Below are 14,076 nucleotides of genomic sequence, written 5' to 3'. Positions count from 1 at the left end.
ATCATGGACACGGCCGCTGAGCATCCCTCCCGTTATTACTCCTGGGTGGAGGAAGCATTTTAATCCTCAAATTGGAATTTCAGGAGGAGTTTTTAATCGATCAAACTGCCACAGTGCTGAACAGACCACAGATCAGTGATTTAAATCTGACCTGTTAATTCTCTGTTAAATCACCTCGATCACCAGGTGTGTGACTTTTAATCCTGCATTTACCCCCTTCATCCCCGTTTAACCTTTAAATCCTCCTCACAGAGCTGCCAATCATCCATCAGAGAGCTCCTCTTCACAACATACTGCAGTTTCTTTACAAGATTAAACAGCACACACACCTGACTGTGTTCTACCTGCAGAATAATGTGCTATGATGCAGCACAGGCGGAAGCTGCAGATAACTCCTGTTTTCTTTATTCAGCCTCTCACGCACAAGCTAAAAGCTTGGTTACAACATTCACACAAAACTGATTTCAGCCCAGCATAACATTACTAAAATGTTTGATGCCATTTTTTTGGATAATAAAATTATGCGTTTAAATGCTTTTCATTAATTAGGTTGCTAAATGCATTCTCTTGAATTGAATTAACATGTTCACAGCCCGATACACAAACTGTGTGTTTTACTAGGGGCGTGGCCTCTAACTGACAGGTGGATGGTGATACAGGTGGATGCTAGCTTCACCTTTACTGGACCTCTGCACCATGTTTGTGCTGTTGGAGCCTTTTGGAGCATTTTAATGGTGTTATCTAACCAATGACAAAGCTGCTGGGAGGTTACTGTACTAACACACCTTCAAAGAAGGCGACGTTTGGGTGCACAGTGAGATTTAAGGATTTTGATTGGATGTTAACGAGCGCTGATTAGCAGGTATCTGTGTCTGTGAATGCAACTTCAACACATAAAAATGGGATCTTACAAACCAATGAATCAACAACTGTCATTTATACAGTGTTTAGCTAATTTTGTACACAAGTCTGTGTGCACACACGAACTGTTCACGATTAACCAAATGTCAAGTCTGTTCTCCATCCCGACCAGTCACCAAGATTTAAAGGCTTATATAGACTACTGTGCTTTTCCTGTTGATGGAGTAAGCTTTCATTTAAAGCAGGCCCGTAAGTAAGATGCAAACAGGAGCTGGTTTTGGTAACAGTGGTGATTTATTTTCCTCTGCATCGACACAATCAGTCTACCATCAGATATCGCAGCAGACACATGATTCATGGAGTTTTTTAGCTCCACGATGACGTGCTTTGACCCTGACGCTGTACAGTAAAACCAATCTACTCAGAGGCTGCAGAGATGAAGGCTATTTGCTCGGCTGCTCGTTCTGCTGCGAGACAAACAACCTGAAACAGCATGTGGAATTGATCTGAATCATTCATTACTGCTGCAGGAGCCAATATAATGTTTCACCAAGAATATAAATAAGACAACAAGCCGAGAGAGAAGAGCAGGCAGCGGCGTGGCCCGAGAGAAAAGCACCACCAATTCATCATTCCTTCCATCCCTGCTCATGCAAGCTTTATTGTATTTGTGTCTGACTCTTATGAGACTGCAGTGAAAAAGCTCAGATTCACCAGAAACCCAGTGCTCTGCACAAACTTTGCCCTCGCACTCGAGTGTTTCAGACATTTCTGTTTGCCACAACTAATATACAAATCAGACAGCTGGCACAAAGCTTGACAACAGGCCGTAAAATTTGCACTTGGCACAAACCTCTGGACAGACGTTGTCTCCCAAGCCAAACATGAAACATTTGGCAATTTCATTCTGTCAGATTATCACCATCAAACTGAAAACACATGTCATTGGAGGCTGATGCTGTTTCCCCATTAACAGGACCGGTCTGTCCATCCTGAAAAACAAAGTGGTACCAGGCATTGGCTATCCCAGGTCCAAGCTAAAGTAAGCCTCAGCTGTCCTACACAGGCAAGGGTAAAATCTGGAGACACCTAGCCTGACTAGTCCCAAAGATAAGGGTCAGGCCTAGGAGAACAGGTTTAAGGTCAGAAAGACCGAACCAAACCGTCCTAGATTCCAGGATAGAGACCAATGGGATACAGCTGCACCAAGAATTTATACCAGTGACCAAGAGAAGTGCGCCTAAAGAGGAAAGGGATGAGTGTTTATTACCCTAAGACTGAGCTTTAGTGACCACAGAGGCCTGGATAAAGACCATGAGCTTCTTTCAAGTTCACGCTAAAAGAAAGTTACTCGACCCAGGATGAAAGTCAGACATGGAGAACTGGACCAGCATCCAGGCTAAAGATCAGCAAAGACCGAACTTCCGGTCCCAGAGTCCCAGACCAAGATCCAGGACTCATGCCAGACCATCCAACATTTTTGACTTCAGATGAGAGGAACAGAGTTATTTTGTTTAACAGTCAGCAGACTGAGCTCTTCCTCAGCTTTACCAGTTAAGGAAGGTTAAGGAACATAACGTTCTCCAGGTTCAAACCAGTTCATCATTCCACAGACAAGAAACGCACGAGTCTGAGGACACGCTAAAAGTATGAGCTTTGCTTTGGTTCACGCCAAAGACCCTGAAGATGAAGCTGATGGAAACTTTGGTTTGTGTTTGTTTTTAAAGGTAATTTTATTGAGTCTATTCAGTCCAATTACAGAAACTTTATTAATATATAAAACTTAACCTGCATTTAACCTCTGACACAAACAACATCAATTCATTTATACATCATTTTTCTTTAAACAAGACGTTCTGTGTCATTCATTGAAAGATTTTACTTGCAGAATTTTAGTGTCCAGTTTAGTGTTTCAAGATAAAGATATACTCAGACTTCCAAAATGAAGACAGGCTTTAAAAGGACAGTTGAAGTCTAGAGGAAACAGCTTTGACCAAAAAAGCTAATCCACCCTAATCCCAGATGAGATGCCAGCTCAGAAAACCCACATCCCATTAAAACCAGAGGTCAGAATGAAAAAGCCGACAGCCCCGTCCGCCCGCCTGCTTCAGACGTAGCAAACCAAACGTACCCAAACCAAAGCGAGGCAAAGACAGCAGAAACCCAGAGAGAGAAAGACCGAGAGGAACTGAGAGCAACAAAAATCACAACAAAAGCATCCAGCGTGTGCTGAAATACGTCACGAACGGGACTGAGGGCCTGCCGGTTCATACATGGCCTGCAAAAACAGAAACAGAAACACACACACACACACACACACAAACAGTGAGATACTGATGTATGTTTACTGAGACAAAAATGAAAACAGACTCAAAAACAGGCTTTCAAATAATTAGTGCTGCAGATCACAGGAAGTAAATTAACATGATCCAAAATGAGACCCAATGCGGTTCAGCAAGAAAAACTACACAATGTGAAATATTCTGTGAGTTAACGTGAGATAAAACAAGTCCAGATTAACTGAGATGTTCAGATATTTGCTGTAATCTCAGTTTTGTTGGAACACATGACACAGACATTCAGACACAGATCCTTGAAAGGAAATCGAGGAGATGATCTGAGATGAAATGAAGCCCGTCAGATATTCAGTGACAGCTGCAGAAACAGATTCTCTGGTAATCGTTCTTCAGACAGACGTGACCTGATTGAGATGAAGCTAAGAGCGTGATGAGTTCCTGCTTCAGCTTTTACCTGAACCTGTTCAGATGCGTGCACGCAGCTAAATCCTCTGCTTCATTGCACTGCTGCTGAAGTGCCTTTGAGCAAACAAGTGGTAGGCAGGACGTAAGCGATCAAACCTTTATCTGGCTGTGACATTCTGACGATAGAGGGAAGTTACCAGGCCTGACCATGCCCCAGCAGTTCCTCTGAGACCCAAGTCCACACAGCATCACGCACAGAGTTCACCCCTTACCTACCCCTCCCCTCAGCCATAGCTCTGTGGTCACATGCTGCCGCTGGCTGATTGGCTGATCTGAGACTGCAAAAGCTCAAAAAAATATGACAAATTCGGTGAGAACACAGATGATTGGGCTTTGACCGGCCACCCAAGGTCAGGTAGTGTGAGCCCTCCAGCACAGGCTGCAGGTGTGCTTGTGTATACAGAGGGTTACCTGTGTGTGTTCAGTGTTATGAAGGCAGTGCAACTGCAGACCTAACCTGCTACAGAGGACAGACATGAAATAACTGCCTGCTGACCAATCAGAAGTCTGAAAGATCCCGGTGAGCATTAATGAGAAATATAGCTCATGATAAACATCCATCTTTAGGAGTGGTTGTAGTTTCCACCCAGTCTTCCCATAGTGCCGACAGGAACTACGTATTTCTCCAAAGCATAGAAAATAAAGACGACTTTTAACCACATCACTGTAACAGATTCTGCTGTGTGTTACTGACCTTTGGCCTCCTCCAAGTCAGAGTTTAGCTCCTTGTCTGAGTAGCTGGGAGGCCTGTAGGGTGGGGGCTGTCTCGGGGGGGGCAGCACTACCTCTGATTTCTGCAAACAAACACATTTTTTCATAAAAACATGGACTCTGTTGACTTCCAGTCAGACTATAGACCATAAGTGTGCAGACGGTTGTGCACGAGCCTCGGGCTGTGTGAGATAGGAGCCTGGAACACACTGAAACCTGGTAAAACTAAATGGCAGCTGTGAGCAAGAAACAATCAGCACCACCACCAATATGACCTCCAACCTTTAGGCTCCGTGCTGCACGGCTCAGTTTAAACTCTGATCTAAGCCCTGCTTGGTCATCTGTAGTAACTGTAGAGGTCGCCTGCAGCGTGTAAAGTCAAACTACTACCACAGCAGACTTTGTGTTGTATAATTCAGTTTTTGTTTTTTCCAGTTTGTCTTTCTCGTGCAGTTTCTGCTGTCGTTTCCTGTATCAGACTTTTGGAGGCTACACTGCCATTAACAAAGAAACACCGGAAGCTCTGAGGACTCGCGTGTAGGGATGGGTATCGTTTAGGTTTTATCCGATACCGGTGCCAAATCGGTACTTTTGAAACGGTGCCGGTGCTTAAACGGTGCTCAAACCGGTGCTTAAAGAATGGAGAACACAAACTTTGTCCAAAAACCTCTCATGTTCAGCTGTTTTTTTTTGTAAAAAGATAACAATGTTAGCCTTTTCTGCAGCTATGGGGCATTTATGGTATCACTCTTGGCTGGAAGCAGTGCTTAAACAATGGAAAAAACACAAACTTTGTCCAAAAACCTCTCATGTTTAACTGTTTCCACTTTTTCTTTGGTCATTTTAGCCTTTTTGGCCAGGGTGAAGGGAGTATCTGCCATCAAACAAGAAGACAGCCGCATGTAGCTATGATGATGTTTGCTAGTTCACCTTACATGCATTAATGTAATAACGTGGTTAGCCTACTCAACGTAAATTACACACGAACAACATTAAGCTACTCACGCAGAGAAGAACGGCTGCTGCTGCCATCATCATCCGTCATCATTTCTGCTACACTGGCAGGGCTAGGGGCCAGGACTCTCATCTTCGGGTTTTTGGGGGATGTTGCTAACTCCGGGTCCGATAACGGCAACCCACCCGCAGTGCACGGTGTGAGGTCTCGCAGCAAGCTATCAAATACGGCGCATTTCTCGGCTTTTAAAAAAAACGCTATGCGTCGCCAGCTGTTTAATCGGATTCTTGGTGTTACCTCCTTTGACAGTATCACAGTATCAGCTTAAAGCACTTGTTGCGGTGCTGAGTTTGCATATTTTGCTGTGAAGTACAGCCAGACTTTTGACCGCTTCGCCTTGGGCATTTTTAATCTGTAGCTCTGCTCTAAAGAACGTACGTACCTGGGCCCGCCTACTATCCTCGAAAGTAAAATGATTGGCTAGAATCAAAGTGTATCACAGCTCAGGAAAAAAAAAGCACCGAAATAAAGCACCGAAATGTGCGCTGCTTTTTCGGTCTGGTTACTACCGTTTATGTCAGAACCGGTGCCATCATGGCACCGGACACCGGTACCCATCCCTACTCGCGTGACTGCATAGCACAATCCTGCGTCGATCACTACATCATGACGTCTGTCTCTGAGCTCTGTCTAATTTCATTCTTTTTATATTTATTAATCAGGCTGCCAGCTTTATTATGGATTCTTTATACTGTCCATCTGTCTCAAAGGCGTTAGATAAAGACTGGAGTATGATGGTGAGTGTGGTTTAAGCATGGCTGAAGCTGAGACTTTGACGTCCTCTCACACTGATCCTCAGACCAGGACCGTGCCCTGTGTGGACGCAGCGCCCGGCTGCAGCTTGAGGACAAACACCATCAAACATCAGATCTTATTTCACACTGAAAGAGCCGATCATTTTGTTTCGTTAGCCCACGTCAGTAAGATGTTTTTATTTTGTCCCATTCTAAGCTGTTTTATGGGATCATATTCAGCTGCTCTCACAGTGTTTTGTTGCATTTCTTACTTATTAAACTCGTCTCTGTTGTTTCTGTCATGTTGTAAATGATTATGTTACAGCTCGTGTCGTCTTCGGCTGCTCTAAGATGGATTTTCCAAATCCTGGGAAAAATAAATTCAGTCTCATCTTATCTGAGTCTCCACAGGCAGCAGATCTAATCTGTTAAATGTGATTTATGAGCTCCGGAATGACATGCCGCTGTTTGTGCTGAGGCTGTGTCGCCCTCTGCTGGTCTCTGTTGAGCTGTGCAGGCATCTCACAGACATACATTTCTGTGTGTCCTCGTTAATACAGAGTGTGGAGCTCTTACCGGAGACTCCATCCTCTTCGTTTGGGATCTGCTGATGGTTGAAGCTGTCAGAGACATGGGCTGAAACACACATACACACACACACTTAAACACACAGAAACTCGAAGAATCAAACAGTTTGGACCGTTTGACATGTATGAGACAGAAACCTCTGTCTATGCTCAGTTAGCAAAAGTTGATAGCTTAGAACTTCATACAGATTTGTGTGTGTGTGTGTGTGTGTACCCGTGGAGTTGCTGTCAGGCTCTGGACGATGAAGACAACAGGGCTCGGGGCAGATTTGATCGTGTTGACCGCCTCCTCGTGACTGGCAGCTCGCAAGTCAACACCTGACACCTTCTCACACACACACACACACACACACACACACACACACACACACACACACACACAGTTGAAGGTCAGACATTATGAAAATCTTAATCATAAAACTGTTTTTACTTATAAAGTCTTTTCCTTCATAAATGGGTCGCTCTGAAAGATTCAGTCTCAGGCTGTGTGTAAACTATGGATGTAGTGCGCGTGTGTGTGTATAGAGACCCAGGAATTAGACAAGGCCCTACCTCCAGGATCTTGTCCCCGGTCTTCAGACAGTGGGTGTTGGCGGCGGGGCTGTTGGGTAAAACCTGCTTGATGAAAATTCCCTTCAGTTCCTCTCCATTCCTCAGTCGCTTGATGACATGGCGACCTCCAACGATGCTCAGACCCAGAGACTGACCCTCCTCAGGCCACACCTCCACCCTGCACAACAGCGAGGTTGGAAGTTTGAATAATGTACCAGTCTCTCTGGGTCACCTGACCTGTACACAGTCTCCTGGGATATCATAATGTACCTGTGTGTGTGTGGGTGTGTGTGTTACCTGCGGGGCGGTCCCCAGTGGCTGAAGGCAGGTGTTTCCTGTCCTTCCCCCTCCTCTCTTTCAGGCAAGTCGCTGTGAACACAGACCCACAGTCAAACACTACTTTTTGAAAGAAAGAAAATCGGGAAAGAAAGAAAATCGGGAAAATCGGGAACAGGTGAGATGCTGGGCCACAGACACACAGACACAACTTTAACCACATAAAGCAGCGATGATTCTAAACAGAAATGCACCCACACTTGAGGCGTCTACCTGTTTACATCTGTGTTCAAACCAGCAGAACGTGAAGCAGCTGTCCTACCTGTGGCCACTGATTGGCAGAGAGGATCCCCCCTGGCTCCGCCTCTTCCTCTTCGCAGTATCAATCCTCCTGACAGACCTCCAGGGGAAGAAAAACACAGACAGGAAGTTTCTGTGATTAAACTCTGAGGCTGGTTTGTGACCACAATGATCCAGATTAATCTAACGAGGCTGAGAGTGAGCGCCGGGTGCCCGCTGACCATATGTTATTAAAAACAGCAGGAAACAGTTGACTCATGGAGAAATCAGACTGCAGTTAGAGTGTGAGAGCAGCAGAGGGTGCCACAGCACTGTGACGGGACGTAAGAGGAGTTGATGGAGGAGAAAATGAGTGTGTGTGAGGTCTAAGCTTGTGAGCTGCGAACAGTTAGCAGGTTTCAGCACTGTGGGCAACTTTAACCTGGCAGGGAAGAGGACACCAGACGTTACTTGGGGCATGATTGAAGCTTCTGTTTCCAGAAAATCCGGCCTCTCTTAGCAGATACGGCTGTTTAAACACGACATACAGCACGATAACAGACCTCTGACTCTCTGAGCGAGTGTGTATGAGGAGGAAGAGTAACGGCGAGCGTGAAGGTGCAGCAGGAACTCACTCTGTGTCAGTGTCCGTGAGAGTCAGCTCAGAGTCTGCTTCGCTGTCTCTGGAGTCCGGAAGACCTGAAACACACACAAACATCTGTACTGCTATCACGGTGAGGACCTCATCCTCATCCTTCACCATGAACTGCAGAACCGCTGACCCTGATCTAGGTGAATTTTCTTTAAATGACATCCTGTTCCTATTCACCAGGTCATGAGATGGAAAAAAAAAAAAAAAGAGAGATCATGGATCTCGAGTCTAAATTATCTTAAACATGATTTAGACTCGTGCGCTCTCCTCTCACCCAGAATCAGCTTTCCCACAGACACAATGCTTTCATGGTCCGATCTCTGCAGGTCTTCCTCCTCCTGCATCTCTCTGCTCCAGGCCTGAGGACAAAAATCACCAAATAACTACAAATACATACAGAAGCAGAATGTCACGACTTTTGTTCTGACCTTCATCCGGTCACGCAGAAATCAGCCTTTAGAAAACATACGAATGTTAAACTGCTGAACTTTTCCCATTAAAAACATGCTGGAAATATTAATACCCAAAAATGAACAGTATGAAAGAAAATGGAGATAAGGTGTGTCTGAGCCTAAAACCACCTGAGTGCAGGTGGAGTCAGGAGAGCGTATGGTTCTCCAGCTCTTTCCCCTGTAAAAACAGTGCTTCTCAACTCGCCGTACCGCCAACGGGCAGTTCGGACACGTCAGCTCAATCGAGTTGTGCTTTAGAACAGTTTCTGGGTTTTTTGGGGCGTCGCTGCAGAGGCAGCACCACCCCCGGTCACGGAAACATGGGGGACCGTAGGCAGGGTAATGAGTTCTCGCCAATACCTCGCCACTTGCAGCCGTTCACTTCATGTTTTGTGTGAGCGAGTCAACGTCAATGAAACTTCCCCTTGCTCGTCAACTCACCTCATCTGCCCCCCCAGCTCGGGTAAGGGAGGCCAACTTCCACTCTTCCCAAGTTGGTGGGGGTTTCCCGGGGGCGGGGCTCACGCTGTCCTCCGGCTCTACCTCCTCTTCATCAACACCCATCTCCCTGAATTCCTCCTCTGGCCGGAGGTCAGAGGTCAGAGAGGAGGTGGCGTAGCGAGGGAGAGCATCCAGGATCAGCTCTGGCTCCTCCTCCTCCTCTTCCTCCTCCAGATGAAGGCTCTGTGGAAGGATGGCGGCCTCGCTGAAACCCTGAAACACAGACGGCAGCATTCAGAGACGAAGCTCCAGAGGAGAGAGCGCGTAATTAAGACAGAAATGACGACAGGAAGTCCAGGAGCTTCAAACTTCACCAGTGAGCTCAGGTTCACCATGTCTGAAGAATGTTCAGCCTCCAACGTGTCACGAGATGCATCGACAAACACACGGAGACATTTTTCACCTGGCAGCAGTGCAGAGACGTAATCAAATGCAATTGACTAAACAGTGTCATTAGCCATTTGCTCTGATTGGCTGTATTTGTGTCTGCTTGCGTTAGACGTGATTTTTATCATTCCTGTAAGCACTCAGCTTTGTTGGCCAGATCGCCTTTAAAAACATAGATTTGAATCTGAAAGGACTTTCTGGTTTCTCAGCTCGTTTCTGCTCTTTAATGGTTTCTTGTTTCTCACACCTGCTCAGAGGACAGGTGTGAGAAATAATGAAACACTCACAGCCGAGATGACTCCCGTGTCTGTGGAAAACAAACAAGATGACTCAATTTGGATTTCTGGAGGTCGTGAAGGACAAAAGGAGGCAGAAATCAGAATCTATCATGGTTCCCAGTGTTTCATGTGAAAGTGTGAGAGTGTCTCTTCAGCTCGCACTAAATCTAAAACTCGCCTGACTTTGGACATTAGCCTTCATCTCCAACTCCCCAAAGAGCCTCCTCAGCAGATACTGAGGGGATATCCTGTTCTTAACATTACGATGCAGACATTAGCCCGCGCCGGGAAATATTAATGACAACACTTAGGCTAATTTCCATCGACGAAGCCTCATCGTCAAGGACTCTGCTCCTCTTCTTTTAATTTGGGCCCGGGAAGCCGGCCCATCACGGCGTATAATGGAGGTGAGGAGTAGACGGCGGCAGCGGCAGAGAGCTCATAATGCTAACAGGATGTTCTGCAGACTGATGTGTATTGGCCGTGACTGCCTGGCCTCATATTCATAAGATTTAAAGACGCTGTCATTTAATATCTCTGCCATTAGACGATGAGGACGGAGCATCGCTGCAGCGTTGCGGTTCATGTGAGGATCCTCAACGACTGTCTTCACCGCCTCGCTGCAGCGACTGCAGAGTCACATGACTACACGACAATCCTCACAGGAAAGAAAAAAAACAAAAAAACCCAAAACAAAACAAAACAAAAAAAAACAAAAAAACCCAAAACAAAACAAAACAAAACAAAACTGCATCACTCCCACAGGAAACTCCACCAACAGCCATGTTTCTGCTGTGTGACAGAAACAAAGGTCAGAGGTCGCACCTAGGCTTAGTCTTTAATGATCCTCCTTCTGCAGCTGAAACAACCACAGCTGCAGTTCCCCTGACGTCCAGCAGAGGCAGTAGTGAGTCACTCCACATAGACTCCCACGTTTCCCTCCTCTTCATAACTGTGCAGGGGACGTTTTAGCTTTCTTGGGGCGTGGCCTCTGTGACTGACAGGTGGATGGAGACACAGGTGGCTGTAGCTGCTAGCTGTCTGCTAGCGTCACGTGAACTGGACCTCTGGACCGTCAAAATGACATAATCTGACCAATAACATGGCCGCTGTAAGGTTACTGTACTAACAGACCTTCAAACCTCACACAGCAGAGGAATTTAACCGGAAGTCCTGTAGACAAATCAAAGTCTGACAGGCTTCAGTTTTAAACCCAGAGCTTCTGAAGCTACTGCTGAAACGTTCAGAAATCCATTTGGCCAAAGTGGGCAGTAATCAGATTACTGCAGTGGAGACACTGAGCAGCGTGGTTTTACAGCCTTCTCAGTAAAATAAAGTGAAGCAGCAGTAAACTGGGTCTTGAGTGTCTTCTGGGTTCCTCCGGCTCGCTTTCTGTCGTACGCAGGCTTCAGCCGGCTGAACGCGCCGTGGCAGCTCTTTATCTGCACAAACAGGAGCAGAATGAAGTGAAACGACGGCAGTAGCTCGTTCTTGCACACCTGACCTCTAAAAGTTAACGAGGCGTGGGCGTGTAACGGGGTCTCTCTCTGGTCAGTGTGACAGAGAAGGATCCGGCAGCAAAGTGTAAGTGCCGACCCGGCCGTCTTTATGGAAACCCATCAGAGACCTGTGGGCTGTGAAAAAACCTCTTCAGCCAAATGGGCTGCATATAAAAGAGGAAATAAAACAGCGGCGCAGAGGACGGCGACAGCACAGGACACGAAGAAGAGCAGAACTCAGCAGAAATGGCAGAACAAAGACGAGCTCAGCGGGCTGATGCTTCACAGACACGTGTGCAGATATCAGAGGCTTCTGCTTTTCTTCAGCAAATCACAACCACCTGCTCAGGTACGGAGCAGTGACACGACAAATGCTCTGAAAATGAATCCACATGTTGCTAAACACACAAATCAGCAACTATAATAGGACGCCTACCCGCAAAGGTCAGCAGTTCGATTCCCGGCTCCCCCATCCTACTGCACGTGCGTGTGTGGATGCGTGCATGTGTGGGTGCATGCATGCATGCATGTGTGTGTATATATGTGTGTGTGTGACTGAATGAGGTTTGCAGTAAAAAGCGTGATACATGTATCAGTCCGTTTGACATGCATTAAAATGTATTTGATGGTGCTTCTGTAATTATTTATTTTAAGGTTGAACTCAGTCATCAATTTCTGTGTTTACTCATGAACACACAGTCCCCTCCGTTTATTTTCTTACTCCTTTTCTCAAGTTTTACATTAATTTTTGGAAAATTTTTCCCAAACTTTTTTCTGTGCTTCTACTCAGCAAAGACAGACTGAAAAAGAAATTCACTTTTGTTTTTAATATTTCACGTGTGTGAGGGTTCATTCATTTATTCACTGGATTATTTATTACTTTATTTGATTTTGACAGCTGCGATCATAATGATGTCACACTGTGATGTCACAAACTGCAGACAAAAACCGTAACAACGTCTCAGTTTCTGTAAAAATTATCTGTGCAAAGACAAACAGCTTGTATTCTTCTCTGTCTGCAGTATTAGTGAGTCGTAGTACTGCAGTACTACGTGTACAGATGCTGGAGGACCAGAGTGTCCTCAGAGTACCCCCCTCCACCCCTCCACTTAAGAGAGATGCTGCTGCTGGTTGAGCTGATGGAGCACTTTATACCATTCAACCATCCCGCTGAGTCAGCAGCTTCACAGAGACAGAGAGGAGGGAGAGGAGGGTGAAGGAAGGTGAAAGAGAGGAGAGGAGGAGGAGGAGGAGATGAAAGAGCAGCAAGAGAGAGAGAGAAAGATGTGGAGGAGATGATAGAGGAGAGGGGAGCATGGAGGTGAAGGCACAAGAGTGAAGAGCAGTGAGATGGAAGAAAGCAGGAAGAGGGAAGATGACGTCATGGCGGGTTATCAGCGCTGACGTCGAGCTCTCGGCTCGTTTCATGGACAGCTGAGCTCATGTACAAGGAGGAAGGTGCAGAAACATGACGGCCATTAAACATCCAAATGAAATCTGAGGAAAGAGAATCTCACTTTCTGTTGGCCCGACTCACTGCTCCCAGTATTGCACTGGGCTGATGACACACTCATTTTTATAAGTGTAAGGACCAAAGTCCTGTACTCTTCGCTCCCAGTTTCAGAGATGTTTTCAGCACATTTCACCACAGGAACGACCTCATAGCAGATTTTCCATCTTATTCGGATCCGATATGGAACCAGCCTCCGCACGTTCTGCTCACTGCAGAACGTCTGCACCTGTTTCTGATATTTAATAAAACCGTTTCATGGCTGAATGTTTCTGCTTTACAGACTTTATTATTTATCTGAGCAGCGCCTGTTAAATCTGCAGATTTCTGACTGCGATCAGAACATGCCAGTAAAATCTCATGATTTTTGAATGGAGTTTGGTGTAAAGTCCTGCAGCTGCTGCATCAGTGGCTGGTTTCAGGTGAGGTCCCTGCCCCCACCTTACACTTCATCTCAGAATATACTACTTTAAAGAAGTGAGCGTCCTGCGCACTCTGGTAACCAAATTTAAAAGCTCCTGATCAGAAATAATCAAAAAAAGGATCTTTTAAATTCAAACTCACTCCACTCAGTCTGAACAGAGCAGCCATTTCTCTTCATCCCCGTCACGCTCTACATATTTATTTACATTCATTCGGCCCTCGATTCATCTTTCTTTATGGTCAGATGCTCTGGCAGCGCCGTTCATCTGGTATCCAGACTAATAAAGCAAACTGAAGTGAAAGGAGAGCAGGAAGAAGAGATTAAGACAGAAAGATTTCCATTTGGAAGATGAACACAGATGGAGGGAGCAGAGCAGCGAGGGAGGAGGTGAGCGATGTGACGGGGGACAAAATCTTAATGTCCAATTAGTCTGGACAGATTAACGTTTCTAACAGAGACAGTCAGAGCCCACTTTATTAGGTACACCTGTAAAATCCATCACAGATCAAACTGTACAACCTTTATACTGAAACTATTTGCACTTTTCTTGTTCCCATGGCGTGCGTTCACGTGAAACGCGTTTCTAATTCAAGCGC

The 14,076-nt window shown here is 45.9% G+C and overlaps 1 protein-coding gene across 1 annotated transcript in view; it reads right to left on the bottom strand.

Annotated features, from left to right (window-relative positions):
- The window catches only part of patj (PATJ crumbs cell polarity complex component), a gene marked incomplete in the record, with an annotated part of 86,940 nt that overhangs the window by 45,321 nt on the left and 27,543 nt on the right, over positions 1-14,076 (bottom strand). Inside the window, 9 exon segments of the mRNA XM_042221116.1 lie at positions 4,318-4,417; positions 6,660-6,719; positions 6,885-6,995; positions 7,223-7,400; positions 7,520-7,591; positions 7,821-7,898; positions 8,413-8,476; positions 8,704-8,788; positions 9,323-9,595. Of these exon segments, the coding sequence (XP_042077050.1) occupies positions 4,318-4,417; positions 6,660-6,719; positions 6,885-6,995; positions 7,223-7,400; positions 7,520-7,591; positions 7,821-7,898; positions 8,413-8,476; positions 8,704-8,788; positions 9,323-9,595 (1,021 nt within the window).

Source organism: Haplochromis burtoni, unplaced genomic scaffold (genome assembly GCF_018398535.1).
Source record: "Haplochromis burtoni strain Fernald_Lab_line unplaced genomic scaffold, NCSU_Asbu1 Contig_61, whole genome shotgun sequence".
NCBI lineage: Eukaryota > Metazoa > Chordata > Actinopteri > Cichliformes > Cichlidae > Haplochromis > Haplochromis burtoni.
Note: the sequence above shows the minus strand (reverse complement) of the source record. Positions and strands in the feature narration are given on the sequence as shown.